At 36.6% G+C, this 22,150-nt stretch overlaps 1 protein-coding gene across 1 annotated transcript; it reads right to left on the minus strand.

Annotated features, from left to right (window-relative positions):
* Window positions 1-15,791: 15,791 nt before the first annotated feature.
* Window positions 15,792-18,464, minus strand: LOC108194635 (protein FAR1-RELATED SEQUENCE 5-like). The gene is made up of 5 exons (XM_017361588.2): window positions 18,422-18,464; window positions 17,988-18,305; window positions 17,261-17,881; window positions 16,483-17,012; window positions 15,792-16,376 (listed from the first exon to the last, which is right to left on the minus strand). Exons 1-5 carry the CDS (start codon window positions 18,462-18,464, stop codon window positions 15,792-15,794), a joined length of 2,097 nt encoding a protein of 698 aa, XP_017217077.2.
* Window positions 18,465-22,150: the final 3,686 nt, after the last annotated feature.

Below are 22,150 nucleotides of genomic sequence, written 5' to 3' on the forward strand. Positions count from 1 at the left end.
TATGATATAGTGATCACAATCTGTAACACAGTATGACAATATGAGAGATTGAAAGCAATAAACTGTTATATTCACAAAGCTTTGATGGTTACAAAAACTCTCTCAGTGATTTATATTGTATCACTAAGAGCTGCTAGGGTTCTTAACAATGTACTCGATAACTCAACTCATATAGAGTAACCCTAATCTGTGTTTATATAGACACAGTTACAAAATCAATCTCTGATTTGATATCCTATAAATCAGCTAATAAATCTATCAATCAAAGATTGCTCCAGTTTTCTGTTTAGTTTCCATAGTCAGCAAATCACTCCTCAGCTTCTATCCTTCCTTGAAGTATATCCGCTTCTGAGCTCTTTCCACGTGTAAACTCTGACAAGTCTTGACTATGTAAACTCTGATCAGACTTTATCAAACTCTGATCAGCTTCCAGCTTAAACTCTGATGACTCCTGTTCTAAAACAAACTTTAAGAACATTAGTAATCATCAATTACATCTAACAATCTCCCCCAACTTGTGCATAACTAAATTATGTGCAAGTTAACAGATAATTGATGATGTCAAAACATTTAAGTCAAATGCAACAGAGTTTAACTATATAACAGAAAACTTTTAAAACTTACAGATACTTTACTCCCTAGCTTCATAGACACCATGAGCTGTCTTTAGATATTCTCTGAGGAGTTCTCTTTCAGCTTCTTCAAGTACTGTAATCATCTGTCTCTTGATCTCCCTCAGCTCTGGATCTGAAACTCCAGTTTGATAAATTGCAGCTCTGAGATCATAGATTTTGTTTCTTTTCAAGTCTCTATCCAGCCTGATATTGTAAGCTTTATCAGACTCTTCATTGAATGCAAGAGTTCTGATTCCACCTATTGTTACTATTTTTGATGAATTTTTCTTCATCTCAACCAGCTGTCCTTTGTGATTGAAGTATTTAGGAATGAAAGGTCCAGCATTCTTGTTTCCTGTAATACCCATCTTTCTTCTGATTTGATCTTTGAGCAGGTTGGAGATGTGTTGGCATGACTTGTTCTTTATTTGAAATATGTGTGATACATATCTCAATTCTTCCCAGTGTTTAGCATAGAGATCTGCTTCAAGTACTCTAAACACTGTTCCATCAGACATGAAGTAGATAAGAATATTATCTCCTCTGTCATTCTTCACCAACTGGACTGAATCAAGTTTATCCATTTTTTCTTGCAATACTCCAGTCTTGGGAGCACAGAGAGATGAGGGGTCATCTGGTCTTGATCCTATACTCTGATCAAATTTTTCATATTTGGATCCCAGCCCTCCTTTATTTCTTCCTGCTTTACGATGAGAGATTGGTTGAATTGAGCCCTTTTCAAAGCTTATCTCAGTCATCAGAGTAGGCTTTGCAAATCCAGCTAATGGAGTAGTTGTTGGTTTGAACACAGCTTGAGCTTTGTCAGAGGTTGTGTCCTTCTTTGCATCCTTATTAACTTGAGCTATGTCAGAGGTTAATCTTTCTTTTTGAGGTTCTGCAACATGAGCTTTGTCAGAGATTGCAGCTTCTGTTTTCTTTTCCTTTACAACTTGATCCTTGTCAGAGGTTGTAGACTTCTTCTTATCCCAGCCTTTCTCCAGATGTTCATCTACTTTGCTTTTACCCTTGGAAGTATATTCATCTTCAGAGTATACCTTTTTGACTGGTAAACTCTGATCAGCAACAGTAGCTTCCTTGATCAATATCCCTTTTTCTTTTGGCTTGGTAGTTGACTTTGCAGGCTTTTGGATCTTTCCAGAGTTTATGGCTTCAATATGTTCCTTTTTCAGCTCAGCTTCCTCTGCAGCAATCAACTCCAAATCCAAATTAGCTTCTGGATTTTCTTGTTCAAAAATCAATCTAGCAAGCTCTTCATCAGTCATGGGTTTGTCTGATTCAGTCACTGGTCTTTGCTTAGATCCAGATGTGAAATTATGTGTTGGAGCAGACTTTGTGCTTTGCTTAGATTGTTTCCGACTGTCAGAGTTTGAAACTCTTCCACCAGTCCCTGATTGAAACCTCTTGTGCTTTGTGAAATCATCAACATCATCATCATCATCCTTCTTCTTTCTCTTCAGAGTTTGAGTAGTAGACTTGCATTTGACTTGAGCTACTCTCTCCCCCTTTTTGACATCATCCTCATCAGGAATCAGTATTGATGTGATCAGAGAAAGTGAAGATTGGATGGCTTCAAGCTGCTTGGACATCTTCTCTTGAGTTGATTCAATGATGGTCATCCTCTTGTCCAGAGATTCATGTGCAGATACCAGCTTCTGAACATTATCTCTCAGAGGTAGTGGAGTCCTTTTCTTCTCCATGTCATTTGTCTCCTTGATATTAGCCACTTCTGTTCTTAGACCATCTATTGATTTAGATGTCTGGGCATGAGCAGGATGAAATGTCTTCAGATAGAGAATTGTGCCTTTGAGGCTTGACATAACATCAGAGTTTGAAATTTTATTCTCTGCCATAGATAAGAATTCTTCAGCTTTAGTTGGCTCCAGAGAATGCTGGTGACTCAGCCAGAGTTTATCCCATACTTCATTTGGAGGATCAACCTGAAGATCCCTGGGAAGTGGCTCAGAGTCTGTGTTCAGAGTTTGTAGCCTGGCATTATACTGGCTGGTAGACTCCCACTTTTGTTGTGTCAGAGGGACTCCATCATTTTCATCCTTGTCATCATCTGAACTGTCATCATCCTCAGTATCATCTTGTGTAGATTTTTCAGCATCTTGAACAGGATCAGGAACAGACTTTGCTTTATCTGACTCAGTAATGGGAGCAACAGAGTTTGGCTTAATAGATTCTGCACCAGTCATTGCAAGGAACTGTAGTTCTTCCATTGCAACCTTGTCAGATTCTTCAACTACAATATCTGATCTGTAGTTTTCAGGAGCTGTATCATGAACAATGGCATTCTCAGGAATCTTCATTGGAGATTGAGGAATCTTCATTGGAGATTGAGGAATTGGAGTTTGGGTTCCATGATCAGATATGGGAGATTTGGGATCAGACACTGCTGTTTCAGTTTCAGCTGTAGCTTGCTCCTTACAAATAATTTCTTCATCTACTTCAGATGAAGTAGAAGATGCTGTAGGAGATGTTAGAGGGACAGCTTGGATAGGAAGCACCATCAGAGCCTGAGAATCTTCAGCAACTGGAGTGGATGGTGTTTGCTCAACTGTGAAGTCTGTGATTTCAGTGATTGGTACTTTTGCCCTTGCAGGCTTTTGAGCCCTTCTTTTGAATCTGGCTGGCTTTTGCTGAGGACTGGTCTGAAAAGGTTCAGAGGTTGTTGCAGGAGTAGGTTCCAGATCATCATATTCATATGCTGCAACAAGTCTTCTTCTTTTCTTCTGCTTTTGAGGAGTAGCAGCTTCAGTGTTTACTGGAATCTCAGAGTTTGGAGCCTCAGAGTTTAAATGAGCCTCAGAGTTTACTGGCTCATCAGTGTTTGTCGGCGCTTCAGAGTTTGATTTCAGAACATGTGTAGCAACAGAGGTTCTTGTTCTTTTGGCAGTGGAGGGGGCTGCATCAGACTTTGCAGCCCTCTTGGACTTGGATGCAGATGTCCTGGCCGCTTGAGAAGAGACTGGAGAGTGTTGATTTTCTGGAAGTATGTTCAGTCTGTCTCTTATTTGTGCTGGAACCTGTAATGGCCTGAGAACTGGCCTCTTTTCATCTTTAGAGATGAGATCTTTGAAAGCTCTTTTATGCAGCTTAAAAGGTTTGATCTCATCATCAAATGCTACCTCTCCAACAGATGCATTGAACAATAATTGGCAAAAGCGAGAAAAGTAGACAACTTTACGATTTTCATGCATTCTTTCACCAATATTTCTAATAACTAATCTACCATAATCGAAATTAGTAGAATAGATCAGAGAATACCCAATTTGTAGCATGTCCATGGGTATTGCATCCCAGTTGGTAGATTTCTTCTGGAAGGCTCTGGTTATGCAATCGAAGAAGAAACTCCATTCCTTCCTGAGTCCAGGACGCTTCAATTGGCCCAATTTGTCCAGAGAATCATAGTAGCCCAAGTCAGTCATCATGGCCCTTAGATTTGCATCGCCATTAGTGACATAAGCAGTGTCAAGCTCTGGTAGGTTGAATGCTGCCCTGACTGTGGCTGGAGTAACAAAATACTCCTCCCCTTCAAATGAAAACACAATTGATGGTGATCCATCTTCACCACCATTGTCGTACTTACCCGTCCTCCAAAAACTGATGATTTGGCTTCCTGAGAGTCTGGCAGGAGCGGTGAGAGCGGTAGCAATGGCACTCTGTGCAAGAAATTGCTGCATGGGATGATAATCCCTTGGAGCTTCGGCAGTGTCAAGAATGGCTGCATAGTTGTTGGGGACAAAGTCCACACCTGCATGGGTGAATGTAGTAGTTGCCATTATAACAGAGATTGTGAGTAGAGAAAAGTGTTTGAGAAAATGTGTGTGAGAAGATTTGAATTTCAGAGAGAAGAGAGTAAGAGTTTGTTGAGAGAGTGTGTGTAAAGATTAAGTGTAAAAGTGAAGAAAAAGCAATAAAATCTGATGATAAACTCTTCAGATTTTGTTTAGCTGTACACGCTTGGGCTCTTTGTTCACTTGGACACCTGTCAGATTTTAACTGGTAGTTGAATGTTAGTGGGATAGAGAAACGGGAGTAATAATCATGAGCGCAGTAAAACATGTGCAGTAGTAAATGCTGATTACACGTTCTCCTATTAAAATGTTTTTCATGCAAACCCACTAATAATACATCCGTTTGGAACACTCTCTTCACATTCTCTGTATATTTGAACTCCTGAAATGTACAAGATTTTAAAAATCAAGATTAAATCTCTCGAATTTTAAACTCTGAGATTTACATCAAAGAAAATAAATTTCTAAGTACCTCAGAATAAAGACATAATTTTCAGAATATTCATCAATAAATCAGAGTTTGTCATAGAATCCATAGCTCAATAATGTGCTTGTGAAATAATGTGTGTGATTTAACATATTAAATCAGAGACTAGAGAATTTCACAATTTCGTAATTATAAGGTAGACAAGAATAATTTATTTAAACTCTCAAGACATAGACAATTGGCATACTCTGATGAAAAAATATATAAAATAACCTAACCCCTTTTTTTTTTTTTTTTTTGGAAGGACGCTTTTCAGTGTAAATGAATCACGACCTTTAAGTGTAATTTTGCAACAGTATTTCTCCAGTAATCAGAGATTGTGACTGGTCACCATAGATTATAAAATCTTGGCAATTACTTAATACCAGTAAGTGTTTGGGTCTTCCCAGTCACTGTCATATAGACATCTAAGATCTCAAAGGAGTACCATGCTTATTTCCAGGGGTGTGTAAAGCATCAGAGTTTATAAACACTGTCTATTTTTACTGAGAGAAAATGCAAATTAATCAGTCTCACTTATAATTAAGATATGTGAAGTAATAGAGTCTCAATGATATCAATATGCATATAGTGTAAAATAGTAGCACAAAATTGAGATCAAGATTAAAGAACTTAACTGAGATTCATGATTACTAATTCAGATCATGCTTCATAATATCTTCACAGGTTAGTTGTCTCAGAGAAATAAGAATGAGATCATTAATCAAGATTCAGAGTTTACACATATCAGAGAATATCGTCAGAGAATGACGATCAGACAATATTATCAGAGTATAGCACACAGAGTATATCATCAGAGAATGTCATCAGAGTTTAACAATCAGAGTATATCATGGCCAATGTGTGAGCAGTACATATGGTAATTTGACAATTTAAAATTAAAAGATCTGACCATTATGTTTACTCAGTTCCTGATATCATTCCTAGCTCATTCACCAGTCTAGTAAAGGTTGCTTCACTTAGTGGTTTGGTGAATATATCTGCTAGCTGCTGTTCAGTAGGAACAAAGTGAAGTTCAATGGTTCCTTCCTCCACATGCTCCCTTATAAAATGATATCTTATACTGATGTGCTTTGTCAGAGAATGTTGAACTGGGTTTCCTGTCATAGCAATAGCACTTTGGTTATCACAATAAATAGGAATTTTAGAAAAGGATAACCCATAGTCCAACAGTTGATTCTTCATCCAAAGAATTTGAGCACAGCAACTGCCTGCAGCTATATACTCTGACTCTGCTGTTGATGTTGAAATGGACTTCTGCTTCTTGCTATACCAAGAAACAAGTCTTCCACCCAGAAATTGACAACTCCCACTTGTGCTTTTCCTGTCAATTTTGCAACCTGCAAAATCTGCATCAGAGTATCCAATTAGACTAAAATCTGATTCTCTAGGATACCATAATCCCAATGATGTGGTTCCCTTGAGATATCTGAATATCCTCTTCACTGCAATCAGATGAGGCTCTCTTGGATCTGCCTGAAATCTTGCACATAGACATGTGGCATACATGATGTCTGGTCTACTTGCAGTCAGATAAAGCAAAGATCCAATCATTCCTCTATAGTTTGTGATATCCACTGATGCACCAGTATCTTTGTCTAGTTTGGTTGCTGTTGCCATGGGAGTAGTTGCAGCTGAACTGTCTTGCATACCAAATTTCTTCAAAAGATTTCTGGTATACTTGGCTTGATTTATAAAAATCCCATCTTCAGTCTGTTTAACTTGTAAACCCAGAAAATAGCTGAGTTCCCCCATCATGCTCATTTGGTACCTAGACTGCATGAGCTTGGCAAATCTTTGACAGAGTTTAGCATTAGTGGAGCCAAAAATAATGTCATCAACATAGATTTGAACTAAAAGCAGATCATTACCATGATTCAAATAAAACAGGGTTTTATCTATGGTACCTCTAGTAAATCCACTTTCAAGAAGGAATTGAGCCAGAGTTTCATACCATGCCCTTGGAGCCTGCTTTAGTCCATAAAGTGCCTTGTCCAGTCTATAGACATAGTCTGGATGCTTTGGATCCACAAAGCCTGGAGGTTGTTCAACATATACCTCCTCATCCAGTTTCCCATTTAGAAAAGCACTTTTGACATCCATCTGAAATACCTTGAATTTCTTGTGAGCAGCATAGGCCAGAAAGATTCTGATTGCCTACAATCTTGCAACTGGAGCAAATGTCTCATCATAATCAATACCTTCCTGTTGTGAATACCCTTTTGCCACAAGCCTTGCTTTATTCCTTGTAATGACACCCTCACTATCAGTTTTGTTTCTGAACACCCATTTTGTACCAACTATGGATCTGTCTTTAGGTCTTGGTACTAGGGTCCATACTTTGTTTCTCTCAAACTCATTTAGCTCCTCTTGCATTGCTTGAATCCAGTCAGCATCTTGAAGAGCTTCCTCCACTTTCTTAGGTTCAGTTTGTGACAGAAAGCAATGATGTAGACATTCATTTGCTGTAGTTGTCCTTGTTTGCACACCTGCTTCTGGATTGCCAATTATTAAATCAGGTGTGTGAGATTTTGTCCACTTCCTAGCATGTGGAAGTTGACCATTTTCATCATTGGATCCTCCCCCTTGATCCATGCTATCCTGATTCTGTTGATTATTCTCTGTAGCTCCCCCTAAATTTGTGCTATCAGAGTTTGAATCAGTATTCTCTGATGAGTTTGAGTCAGCATTCTCTGATGAGTCTTGGGTAGAATCTGAAACATTCTGATGCTCCCCCTCAACAGTTGCTTCATCATCATGAACTTGTAAATTTTCACCAGAGTTTGCTGTATTTTGTTCACAGTCTAAGTTTGGCTGTTCATCAGAGTTTGTTGAATCAGAGAATATTCCTTCATTTTCAAAATGCAGTTCTTCATGATCATCCATATCTGCTAATCCCAAGATTCTTTTGTCATCAAATGACACATGTATGGATTCCATGATCACCTTGGTTCTCAGATTATAGACTCTGAAGGCCTTTGTTGTCAGAGGATAACCTACAAAAATGCCTTCATCAGCTTTTAAATCAAACTTGGTAAGCTGTTCTGGATGAGTCTTCAATACAAAGCATTTGCACCCAAATATGTGAAAGTACTTCAGATTTGGCTTCTTTTTCTTCACCATCTCATATGGGGTCTTGCCATGCTTATTAATCAAGGTTGCATTTTGAGTGAAACAAGCTGTTTGAACAGCTTCTGCCCAGAAATAAGTAGGCAATTTAGCCTCATCAAGCATAGTTCTAGCAGCTTCTATAAGAGTCCTGTTTTTCCTCTCAACTACACCATTTTGCTGTGGTGTACCAGGTGCAGAAAATTGTTGCACTACACCTCTTTCTTTGCAGAACTCTTCCATTGTTGAATTTCTGAACTCAGTTCCATTATCACTTCTAATGATCTTTACTTTGTCTTCAGATCCATGATCCAGTTGCTTCACATGATCCATCAGATGTAAGGCTGTTTCATCTTTAGAGTGATGAAAATATACCCAAGTGTATCTGGTATACTCATCAACAATAACAAGAGCATATTTCTTCCTTGCAATGGATGGTACATTAACTGGTCCAAATAGATCAACATGTAGAAGATAATATGGTTTCTTTATTGAGAATTCAGTCTTACTCTTGAAAGATGTCTTTCTCTGCTTGGCCTTTTGGCATGAATCACATAATCCATCAGATGTGAGTAGTGATTCAGGAAGTCCTCTCACAAGCTTTTTCTTTATAAGCTCATTTATGGAGTTGAAATTGAGATGTGAGAGTTTCTTGTGCCACTTCCAACTTTCTTCTGCAGAGATTCTTGTAGACAAGCAGATTGCTTTTCCTTCAGAGTTTGTAGGCAAGTGGATTTCATAAATATTCCCATGTCTGTGAGCAATCACAGCCACTTTGCCTGTTGACTTGCTCACTATCTCACTGTGTTCTTCATAGAAATCAACATGATATCCTCTGTCACAGATTTGACTGACAGAGAGTAAATTGTGTTTTAGCCCTTGAACAAGAGCTACATTTGATATGATGACATTTCCAAGATTGATGTTGCCATATCCCAGAGTCCTTCCTATGTTGCCATCTCCATAAGAAACACTTGGGCCAGCCTTCTCCACAAACTCTAACAGCAGGGTCTTATTTCCAGTCATGTGTCCTGAACATCCACTGTCCAAGACTAGGATATTCTTCCTGTTGCCCTGCAATCACAAAGACCACTAATTGTTAGTTTTAAGGACCCAGACTTGCTTGGATCCCTTGGCCTTATTAAGTTTGTTAGCTTTTGCAGCGGAATTATTATTATTATCAGAGTTTGAGCTAACAGACTTTGTAACAGAGTTTGTACTAGAAACAGAGTTTGTACTTGCAGAGTTTTTATTAACCTTTAAAGAAGGTTTCAATTGATAATAATCATAATACAAACTATGATATTCTTTGCAAGTATAAATAGAATGCCATAAACTACCACAATGAAAACATGGATCTTGTGGTTTATATCTAGTACTACTTTTTCTAACTCCAGACTTTGTAGGTAAGGAGTTAATGTCCTTGTTCTTCCTGCAAAAATTAGCAAGATGATTAGTATTCCCACAGTTATGGCATGTCTTCCTAGGTGCATTTGGAATGGGCATGTAGTTATTACTCTTGTCTATTCCAATCTTGCCATTTCTATTTTTCTTAGGCTCCCTGTTTTTGTCATCAGACTTTACCTCTTTAAGCTTATGCTTAAGCTGTTTCTGAGTCATCAGTCCTATGTTAACCTGTTTGGGCTTATCAGATTTTAAATTGTTGTTAATCTCTGATTTTGGTCTACTCTGTTTAGACTTTGAGGATTCAGCAACAAATTTAACAGGTTTAACCTTAGGTTTTTGAGTTTTAACAAACTCTGTTTTTGATGGCTCAGCTTCTGAGTTATCAATGTAACCTAGTCCCTTTTTCCAGTTTCCACTACCTAAGATATCCTGAGTAGTTTTGCCTGAATTAGTCCATGTTTTAATAATGTCTCTTTCCTTAGCAAGTTCTGATTGAAGAGATGCATACCTCTTTAATAATTCATCTTTGACAATGACAGCATCATCTCTTTCTTTCTGAACTTCCAACATCTGCACTAATTCTTTTTCTAGATAATCATTCCTTTTCTTTACACTTAGAGTTTCAGATTTTAATCTTTCATTTTCTAAAGTCTGATCTCTAAAGCTGATATGCAAAGTTTTAAGAAACAATCTTAACTCAGTTATATCTTCAGTATCAAAGGCAAGAGTGGAATGAGGTACCTTTGCAGTAGATTCAGAGTTGTTGTCAGTGTTTGCCATTAGAGCATAGTTGACTTCTTCCTCTGAATCAGATGTATCTGTCCAGTTTCCTTTCTTGGTGATAAAAGCCTTTTCTTTTTCCTTCTTGGCTTTCTTGCATTCAGATGCAAAGTGACCCTTTTCACCACAGTTGAAACAGGTATACTTGTCAGCCTTTCCAGCTTTCCCTTCCTTGCCCTCATTCTTCTTGAAGTTCTTCTTATCATAAACTCTGTCAGAGTTTCTGTCTTTCCTTGAAAAACTTTTGCCTTTGTTGAACTTTTTGTAGGCCAACTTCTTGAAGCTTTTCACCATCAATGCTGCTAACTGCATCATCTCATCATCACTTTCTTCAGAGTCTGAGGGAACATCAGAGTTTGAGTCATCAGAGTTTGATGACTCAATGTCAGACTTTGTGACATGAGCTTTTCCCTTGCTTTTAGCAGCCTCCTCTTGAACTTTTAGAGCAACAGACTTTGATTTTCCTCCTTGACGTTTGCTCCTTTGCTCCATCTCAAGTTCATGAGTCTTCAGTCTTCCATAAACATCATCAAGAGACATTTCTCCAAGATCAAGATTGTCTCTTATTGTGGTGACTTTCAAATCCCATTTTTCAGGAAGAGCTAGAAGGAATTTGAGGTTTGAGTCTTCAAGATCATATTCCTTGTTCACCAGAGATAAGTCATTTAACAGTTTGACAAATCTGTCATACAGATCTGTCAAGGACTCACCAGATTTTGAGTCAAAGTGCTCATACTCCTGTGTAAGGATTGTTTTTCTGTTTTTCTTAATGGCCTGAGTTCCTTGACATCTGGTTTCCAGAGCATCCCAGATTTGTTTAGCAGTTTTGCACCCAATCACCCTATTAGACATTGCATTATCAAGAGCACTGTGCAGAAGGTGTTTCACCTTAGAATCTTTACCAATTGACAAGATGTCCTCAGGGGTATAATCTTTCTTTTCTTTTGGGACCATCTTCTGAGGTTCATCTGCAAGCCCAACAGAGAGCTTGGTGGGCATATGTGGTCCATCATAGATCCTGTCAAGGTACTCTGGATCAACAGAGTCTAAGAATATGATCATTCTTTCTTTCCAGACTGGATATTCAGATGCCTTAAGGATTGGAACTCTAAAGGATGAAGCTTGTGATTTTTCAGACATGATTGTGATTAAGATCTCACTGTAGTAATCTTAACAGAGCTGGCTCTGATACCACTTGTTAGGTCCTATAAACTCACTATGTAATATGATATAGTGATCACAATCTGTAACACAGTATGACAATATGAGAGATTGAAAGCAATAAACTGTTATATTCACAAAGCTTTGATGGTTACAAAAACTCTCTCAGTGATTTATATTGTATCACTAAGAGCTGCTAGGGTTCTTAACAATGTACTCGATAACTCAACTCATATAGAGTAACCCTAATCTGTGTTTATATAGACACAGTTACAAAATCAATCTCTGATTTGATATCCTATAAATCAGCTAATAAATCTATCAATCAAAGATTGCTCCAGTTTTCTGTTTAGTTTCCATAGTCAGCAAATCACTCCTCAGCTTCTATCCTTCCTTGAAGTATATCCGCTTCTGAGCTCTTTCCACGTGTAAACTCTGACAAGTCTTGACTATGTAAACTCTGATCAGACTTTATCAAACTCTGATCAGCTTCCAGCTTAAACTCTGATGACTCCTGTTCTAAAACAAACTTTAAGAACATTAGTAATCATCAATTACATCTAACAGGGAAGCCCAACAAGGGACCCGGAGCGGGAAGCCTAATCCTAACCCTAATCTCAACCACAACAATCAACGCCCAATCACAATCCTAAGATACCATCTAAGCAAGTACAATGCAGCAAATCACACAACAATACGTTCACAGCAGATAAAGGGCACGAAAAGGGGGTTCGATTGTGAAAGAGGGGTTCCCCCTGGAGGCAATTGGGAACCTAGGGTTTACAATCTAGGGCTACGATCGTGGCCTCAAAGCAATGCGACAACACCAAGGGCGATAACCCAGTTGGGAAACAATCAGGGCCTAATTGGAGTCAGTTAAAACCAGTGGTGTGTGCATAATCAAGGGGTGACTGTACATGTTTAACTATACTGACATGCAGAGCAAATTAGCAGTTTAATCAAGCATAATAACATCAAGCAAGGCGAGTGTGAGTGTGTGCACGCATACCGAGGTGAACAGTCAAGAGAAAAAGAGACAAACATGCATGGATCATATAAACGTTTAGTTGCAGACATGGTGCAAATGTAAAAGAAAAATAAAAACGAAGGCTCGAGGAGAGCATACCTTTGGTCGGAAGTTGGAAACGGAGACGGAGAAGTGAACGCCGGTGAGAAAGAGCAAGGCGCGCCTGGAAGTGCTTCGGTCGGAAGAGAGAGTGTGGAGTGAAGTGTTTGAGAGATAAAAGAAAAGTGGAACGAGGCTGTGTGTAAGTGTATATATAGCGGTGAGAAGTGGGGGACAGCTACGCCAGGTGGCGTGCCGTGACTGGCTGGGCGTGGAGAAGGCTTTGATGACGCAGGGCTTCCCGAGGCCTAGGTGGGTGGCTGAAGAGGTAGAGGCAGGCTAGGACTCTACGGCTGCACCACCTAATTAGGGATTTTCTGTTGCAATTCAAACCAATTTGAATTTAAATTAAACCCCGAAATCTTTGGGATTAGCCTTATCACAAACTGACATGGCACACGCGGGAAACTAGAAAGGTGGAATAAAATTGTGGAAGCTCGGACATATTCGTGGAAAATAATTTTTATTATTTTGGGAATAAATATTCAAGGTTTTCGGTGGTTGTACTGAATTAATATAATTGGTTTTATAATTATGTGTGGGAATTACGTCTGAATTATTTCTTGTTTCTTACACCGGGCTACGCCCACGTAAGCTTAGGAATAATTTACGATTAATCTCTGACATAACTTAAGGGCTTGCAGCTGGTTGATTGAGGGTTACCGTTCTTAGGTTCCTCTCGTATTTAATACTTCAAGGAACCGGGGGGTAGTTGTTGTGCCATAAAATCTCCCTGGGCTTATTTTATAGCCCATTATATTATTTGGGCTTCACTTGGGCTTATTGGAATCATTTGGTTAAGGATAATGGGCTTCGCCATAGCTGGGTGAATCATTGAAGGTGTACAAGAAGGTATATGGACTTGCATTGGAAGCATAATGAAGACTCCATCAGAATGGGGTTGCACCTGAAGGCGCTTTAGGGGTTACCGCTGCTAGGGGTTACCGCTAAGTGCACCCTGGCTTGCAGTTACGGGGCTGTAGTTAGGGGATGCCGCTGGCAGGGCTTCCGCCGCCTGGGCAGAATGGCAGGCAGACTCCAAACAGGACTCTTCTTCCTTGTTTCAAGGGGGACGAATTGGAGACATATTGGGAGTGTATCAGCTATTATTTATCTACGAATTAAGAGATAAATACGTGCATTATGGAGATAATTACAATCGGGGAAGATAATTCAAGAATATTCGGATATATGTTGAAGATGAAGGCTTCAAGTGACCTACTTGGAGTGGGATACCGCTGGATAACTACTGAAAGAAGGCTGTTTTATCCTAAACTAGGGGGGATAAGAGCTTATCTCCTCAGAGTCCTAAATCAAGAACTACATGGGCTTGATCCCTATAAATATAGGGTATGTAGGCACCTTGCAAAGGGACTTGGATCATTTTCACGAGTTCCACACTCTAAAGAGAGGCATGTGTAACCTTTGTGACAGATATTTCCGGGCAATTGCGGGACGGAATTCCATAATTCCGGCCTCGTTGTTTGGTTCTTTGCAAGCTCAGCCTTTAAACACACTTGTTTCTCATTTGTTTTTCTTAGTTTATGTTAACGGTAGCCCCTAAGAGCTAGCCGTGATTTTCGTAGTTGTAATAGATATCCCTATAATTGTGCTACACGGTTCTGGGGGTGTTGTATCAATTCCTCTCACAACACTTTCATATTGGTATGTTTCCCTTTTATTAAATGACATGAATCTCATTTAAATAATATGCTAACAACTTTAAACAATTCTAGTACTTCTTTCTGGACTTTCATTTTGGACGGCGATATTTTCCAAATGAAATACTTCCAAGATTTATCCCGTGGAATAGTTATTGTTTGAAGATGATGGAACAATATATGATATCAAATTCTCTCATAGTAAATGGAGAACTCCATCTGTCAAAAGTTCCAGATCTAAATATAGAAGTCTGTAGGATTAAGGTAATTGCTGTTTTTATAGTTAATTAATGTATATCATGTGAGATATATATAAGATTTTTTGTTTTGCAGGGTAAGAAAGTTTTGGATGAATGCCCATTATCCGTGGAGTATCCGAATGTGAAAAAGAAAAAAAAGGTTGCATGTCTTGACTTATGGATGTAAATATATAAATGTCATACTAGTTTCAGTTAAATAATTAAATTTTTATTTTTTCAAAGATGATGTTCGTTTGTATTACTGCAGTACCATGATAGCATGAGAGGTCCTGGAATGTCTGCAAAGAGTACTGCAGATGAATATGATTGGGATACAATTGAAAAGGTATAAATTAAAATGATACTGTAAAATTTCTCACATATATTTCTACGTTATTATAAAATAACGTTTATTGAATTTGTTAAAGAATACATTTGCTGGGAAGGAATGGAACACTACTGGCATGCACCAAAATCAGGTATTGTTCTGGTGTGAAATGTATTAAATTATGTTGTAAAGAACCTAAACAATCACACGTCATCCCTTGTCCTTGTATAATGTTGTGCTAGTCTCAGATAATATTGATAATGAGATAAACTATTTGTTCCAATGCAGGGCAAAATCTCAGATCATGGAACCAAAGATCAACATGTTTTGAGTGGTGAAGAGAATATTACAAAGAATGATATGATTAAGGTAAGTCATGATGAGCAGATGTCAACTTTTTTAATTTATACCATATAGTGAGGTCCTTTGAACCAGCAATCAATGTTATCTATATTGTTCAGATCTTTAATTTTTTTTACAAACTTTTGCAGGATAAGTATTCACTACTTGAATCTCTTTTGGATTCATATCATTCGATCCAGAGTACTTTAATGTCCCACATCATATCTGCAGAGAAAGAAAGCAATAAAGATGAAAAGATTGAAGATTTAGAATTCGCTTTCGTCGAACTGAATGATGAGGCTAATCACTTCATTTTGAAATGATTGAATTTGACGCTTTTATGTAATTCTACTAATGTAGTGGATCCTAGATTGATGCAAGTAGCAAAACATCTGAACAGCGGTATAACTCTTTTGATTCCTCTGAGAAGAACATTATCTAATGACTGTAGTCAGTATCTTATTAGATAATGATACTGCATTCGAAATGTTTCTGCAATGTATATTATTAAGTTATTTCTCGTAGCAAACTCAATAATATAATTCAGACTCTGGAGGAACATAAGTCGCAAAACTCACATGTTTAGGAACATATTGTTCCTGAACTTGTTCTTGTTGTATATAAGAATAGAACTGTAAGAACATGTGAGCACACAGTAGATAACAACGAACAAAATCAAATGGTCTGAACTAGTTTTACTGATTCAGAAGATTAATGTTAATTCTTCTCAGGACAAGTCCTTGAATCATGATAAGCATACTCCTGGCAAGTTGCACATTTCCTCATTTTCCTTTTGTTGCACCCAATTGATTTCTCTGCTCCTGATATGATTCTTTTCCTACTGCCCTTGTTGTTACTTTTGTTAGGATTCTGTATTGTGATCTCGTTGACAACACGAGAATCTATTAATTCTTCGATCTGCTTTGAGTTTAATCGAGTTCTTGGTTTATTCATTGTTATTGTTATGTGCTTCCTCATGCTGCAAAGTCCGTTTTTAATATACTCTAAAATATCAGCATTACCAGATGCGTCGCTTAGGCACCCTTGGAACTCAAACCAACAATCTTGTGTCTGCACACGCCTCGATAAATTTGTTGCATCTCTATCAGATATTTCTCCAAGTTCAAGTGTGCTGAAACGCTCGACTGCGTTCTTCAACCATCTGTTTGAGACATACTGTCTTGGTATGATTCTAATTCCACAAATACCAAGGCAGAAAAAGGCATGGGAACATAGATAGCCAACTCTGGTGAAAAGTTTGCACGAACATTCAATATTATGTGTATCCATGTTAACTGCAACCTAAAAACAGATGTATGGTGTTAGAAAAGAATAATTATTGTAATCAGTATTATATAATGCTAGTAAGTATTCTTCGAATAAAAATTCAAAAAAAATATGTACAAACCTCAAATATCCTGGTTTTGTTCACTGGTTCTTGGATCTTTATTTTCTTGACATTGTCCAGACAAGTCATGCCCAATAGAACAATATCCATACTACCAGCTCTTATCTCTTCTTGAACCTTATAAAACAGAGCCCTTGTGTAAAGTCTAATGGCATCTTTTTCAATCTCTCTGTCTGTAATTGTTTTTGGTGTGAAGTCATCATAGTGTGTCAGTTTCTTAGCGTTGTTCCTTTGTTTTTCAATGGCACTCTGATAGCATATGTAAAACTCTGAAAGTGTATCACCTCGCTGAACGTAATTTCCAAAATAAAAATTAGAACTTTCTGACCTCGATGTTGTCCGCAGAAGTCCTACCATTGGTTCATCATTAAAGTATGATGGAATCCACAAAGATCTCATGTCAAACATTTCTTTTAGCCAAACATTCTTGTTCAAGTCAAATTCATCAACAGCATATGTCCATCCTTGTTCAAATTCTTCTGGCATTATGTGATCTACCCATATTACTCGTCCAAGTTTGTCCATGAAGCCTGATTCAGCACAGAAAACCGTTCCTAGATGCCATTGTGTTATTTAAAAAAATGAATTAAGAAGTGAAGAATGTTTTGAAAACTTTTAATAACACAAAACCAAGCAACTAAATCATTGACTATAAAGATGGGAAAGGTCTTATAGTATTTGAATATGTAGAATCTTATTAGAATCCAGAAGACCAAAATAAAGAAAATCTGTCTACAATATACCTTGGAAGGAAATTTTTTCATGATATGCCACATACATAGCCGATGCTTGACAAGTGGGAAAGAATATTGAAGAGCTGCTTTCATTGCGAGGTCTTGATCTGTAATGATACATTTGGGATCCTTACCAAACACCTTCTTGAAAGATTCGCATGCCCATATATAGTTTTCATTGTCTTCCCGTTCAAGCAGGATCGCACCAAAAGTAACACTCTTCCAATGATTGTCTATTCCTATGAGAGGTATGAAAACCATTCCATACATGTTCGTCCTGTATGTTGCATCAAAAGAAACAGCATCACCAAATACTTCGTAGTTTCTCTTTCCTTCGCCATCTGCCCAGAATAATTGTGTGAGATGATTTGCCGAGTCGGTTTTATATTCAAATTTAAAATTGGGGTCTGAAGATTCTTGTATGTCCCTGAATTTCTGAACAATCATATCAGTGTCATGCTTTCCAATGTGTTGTTTAATATCCCTGGAAAAGTTTTTAAAATCAACAACAGTAGCTCCTACATCTTCATATGAACCTATCATTGATTTAAAAATGGTATACGCTCGTGAAGCACCAATGTTTGATTTGGAAGCATCAAAGATAAATCTTTTGTGGAACTCGGTTAGAGACCTACTACACCTCAGGAATTGCATTCCTCCCTTACCTGCAAAAGGGTGATTGTGCGATTCTGAAAACTTTTTCACATAAAAACCACCGAGTTCATGTGACGCAAGCACAAGGTCTGCATGGCATTCGCACTTTGTTGAAACCGTTCTCCTCCGCTTTTGGAGTTTTTTTATCAACATTTTTGTCGTCAGGACGACCTGATCTTGAGCAAACAAAATACTTCTCTATGGTATTTCCATCCCTATCACTCCTTTCAGTCGACCAACGTATATCAAATCCAGATGATCTACCGTATTCCTTGTAGAAAATAAAATCTTGATCAAGATCACTAAACCGCTGATCAATGTAAGGTTTCAATCCCTCAGAACATTCAGGGATCCAGTCTCTACCAAGCTCTTGAACATCAAAATCAAAATTTTCATCAAACCTATGGTGATCAAACACAGTATTGCTACAAGCATCTGTAAACAATAAAAGAATCAAACGTTAAGGTCTAATCTCGTAGACAAGAATTCGGAAGAAAGTAAACTTTAATCAGGATACATAGTTCAAATCTTTCGAGAAAATGAAATCAAACCAGAATTCGACTGAAATTCAGTGTTCCGGCTAGTGTTCTCCATCGCAAAAAAGCTTCCCTTTGAGAGCAAGCAAACAAACGATTTTGCACAGACAACTATAACGACGAGATAAGGAAATAGATTGATTTCGATGTGAGAAACAATGAAGGAGAGAATTATAGGTAAGTTTTGTAATAAATCTTAAATCCATACAAATAAAAATACGTATAGCGATTTTTTTTGTTTTAAAAGCTTCCGTATACTGCCCTTATGGATGATTTAATTGTATTTATACGGTATGTATAGTATTTGCTTAAGATTACAAGATCAAGACTGATCCAACGGTCAGCATTCACGTCTCTCGCTTATGCCCCGTCTCTTTTGAACCTCCCCCATATATATATATATATATATATATATACATATTGCCTGTGTTAATTGTAGAAGATCAGTTTTTATAGTTAGAAAATATTAAAAAGATAATGTGTTTTAATCAAAAGATAATTAGTGTATTTCTCGATGTTCATTTAGAAGATTGAATTTTTAGTTAGAAAATATAAAGATGATAACATTATTATTATTTTTTTTGACGAAAGAAGATAACATATTTTAGTTAAAAAGATATTTGTTTATATAGATAGGCCTGTATTTGGGCCCAAAGATAAAAAGAATAATTAGTTATTTAGATAAACCCGTATTTCGGCTCAAGTATCGAGCGACAAAACTTTCAATATTTCGATTTTAATAGAAAAAAAGATAACATATTTTAGTTAAAAAGAATAACTGGTTATATAGATAAGCCTGTATTTCGGCCCAAAGTTAAAAATAATACTCCCTCCGTCCCTCCCAATTCTTATCGTTTGGGTTGGGCACGGAGGTTAAGAAATATGTATAAAGCAGTGGAAAAGAGAAAGAAAAGTGGGTGAAGTGGTGGGACCCATTGATTTTTAATGTATAAAAAGAAGATAGTAGAGTAAAATTAGTGTGAAAAGGAAAGAAAAGTGAAGAAGTGGTGGGACCCATTAACTATTTTGGGTAAGTTTTGTAATGTAAAGAATTGGATGGGACATCCCAAAAAGGAAAGTGTAAAGAAATGGGAGGGACGGGGGGAGTAATTAGTTATATAAATAGGTCCGTATTTCGGTCCAAGTACCGACCCACCAAACTTTCAATGTTTTGGCTTTAATAATAAAAAAGATAACATATTTTAGTTAAAATGAAAAATTGATTATATAAATAGGCACGTATTTCGGACCAAAATTAAAAAAATAGATTAGTTATATAGATAGGCCCATATTTTGGCCCACCGACCGACCAAACTTTTAATGTTTCGGCTTTAATAGTATAATAATATAGATTTTGGCTTTAATAGTAAAAAAGATAACATATTTTAGTTAGAAAGAATAATTGATTATATAAATAGGCACGTATTTCGGCCCAAAATTAAAAAAAAAATAGATTAGTTATATAGATAGGCCCATATTTTGGCCCAAGTACCGACCGACCAAACTTTTAATGTTTCGGCTTTAATAATAGGGTCTTGGTCCACAGCCATCGATGGCTGTGGACTGATTAACTGGCATATGATTTTCTGGCCGTTGGATGCATATCCAGCGGCCATGATTATAACATTTTTCTTAAGACGTCTAGCGGTTTTTAACCGCTAGACGGGGAAAATCTGTCTAGCTCTAGTGGTTAAAAACCGCTAGACGTGTTAAAATTTTGTTATAATCCTGGCCGCTGGATTTGCATCCAACGGCCAGAAAACCATGTGTTACTTAACCCCTCCCTGGCAATCATATGCCAGGACCAACACCCTTAATAATATACTTTGACGTTTAGACTTTTGACACATATCATTACGTATAAATATGTCGTCCATGTCCTTATTAATTGTAAAAGATTGATTTTTTAGTTAGAAATTTTATAAAAAGATAACATATTTTAGTTAAAAAAGTAATTACCATGTTTCTCAATGTTATTTTAGAAGATTGAATTTTTTACTTAGAAATATAAAAAAGGTAATATATTTTAATTAAAAGGATTTAATTGGTTATATAAATAGTCCGTACTTCGGCCCAAATTAAAAAAAATAATTGGTTATATAGATAGGCCCAGAATAATTGGTTATATAGATAGGCCCGTACTTTGGCCCAAATTAAAAAGAATAATTGGTTATATCGATGGGTCTAGAATAAGTGATTATATAGATAGGCCGTATTTTGGTCCAAGTACCGACCGACCAAATTTTTAATGTTTCAGCTTTAATAGTATAGTATAGATTTTAAAGAATTAAAATAAAAAATTATCATATAAAGTATTTTAAAGAATTAAAAATAATTTTTAATTTATTTTTTTTAATTAAATATAATTGTGACATAATTCACATGTTAATTTATTTAAAAAAAATTAAAAGTATGGTTAAATAAATTATATTAATTTATTAGAATGTAAGTAAATTATCTTGTTATAAATATGAATACATTTTTTTTTTGACAAAAAATATGAATACATTTAACTCTTTTGAAATTATATTATATTAAAAAAACCGAATATAAAATTAATCACACAAATTTTCATTCTGTTTCTGCAACAAAACCAAACAGGTAAAACAATTCAGGATCATTCCTTTCCTTTCGCCGCGTTTCCCTTTATGGATTCCATTCCGTTTTTCCGAAACGAACCAAACGACCCCTTAATCATAAATATCTAAAATAATTAAAGTTCAGATATCCAAAATACATTTTAGTCGCAATCATCTCATTTTCATAAAATTTAATATATTTAAAGACTAAAGTACCATTTACCGTAATTATATATGTGAACATAGTCGACCTCCTGGCATGTGATTTGCCTGTCATGTTTACGTAAAAGTCAGAAACACTTGTAAAAAGTTAAGATTTTAGTTTTTTTTTTCCGGAATTTCCGTTTCTTTGCTAAACATTTTAATTACTTAGAGCATATCCAATCACGAAAACTCCTTAGCTAAAATGTGAATTGACATACCAAAAATAAAAAATTTAGCCAACCTCTCGAAAAACTCACGCTCCAACCATACCTGGCTGTTGTTTATAATTTTAGCCAACCTATTATGTATGGCTAAATTTATCGAACCTCTACAGGTCTGTAAGGAATCTGTAGGAAGATTACAAATCATTTATTACTATATTGAACTGATATATTCAATTTTAACAATCTACTCCTTCCGTCCCAGCCATTTGTATACAAATGGGTGGGACACGGAGACCAAGAAATAATGTAAGAAAGGAGTAAAGTTAGATGAAAAGTGGGTATAGTGGTGGGATCCATTTATATTTAATAATAGATTTAGATAGTGGAGGAAAGTAGTGGGTGTAATAATGTTTATATTATTATAGAATGGAGATTGTGGAAGAAAGTAGTTGGTATAATGATGTTTTATATTATAAAAGTTTACTATTTTTGGTATGTATATAATTGGTGGGACGTCCCAAAAAGGAAACCGTATACAATTCATTGGGACGGAGGGAGTAATATATTAATAACATACTATTTTTAAATTATAGACAACCAATAGAGTCAATACTACAGATTCAGCAAATTTTACATAATATCTTACAAGTCCAATTTAGCCAACGATTATAGCAAACCCCATTGGAGATGTTCTTGTAAATCTTAACTTACTTATTACAAGAAGTCATTTTTTTTAAACTTACCGAACAACCAACTAATAATTTTACTAAAAAGCCGCAAAGGAGCAAGGGATAAGG

The sequence above is a fragment of the Daucus carota genome, chromosome 7, assembly GCF_001625215.2.
Source record: "Daucus carota subsp. sativus chromosome 7, DH1 v3.0, whole genome shotgun sequence".
In the NCBI taxonomy this organism is placed as follows: Eukaryota; Viridiplantae; Streptophyta; class Magnoliopsida; order Apiales; family Apiaceae; genus Daucus; species Daucus carota.

Bases quoted from the DNA above. Each gene is read 5' to 3' on its own strand.
- LOC108194635 (XM_017361588.2), bottom strand. From the start codon at position 18,464: ATGGAGAACACTAGCCGGAACACTGAATTTCAGTCGAATTCTG. The intron at 17,013-17,260 runs GTATGTGGCATA...GTGCTGAATCAG, and splicing joins ACTTGTCAAGCATCGGCTAT to GCTTCATGGACAAACTTGGA. The intron at 16,377-16,482 runs GTTTGTACATAT...ATCTGTTTTTAG, and splicing joins ACAAAACCAGGATATTTGAG to GTTGCAGTTAACATGGATAC.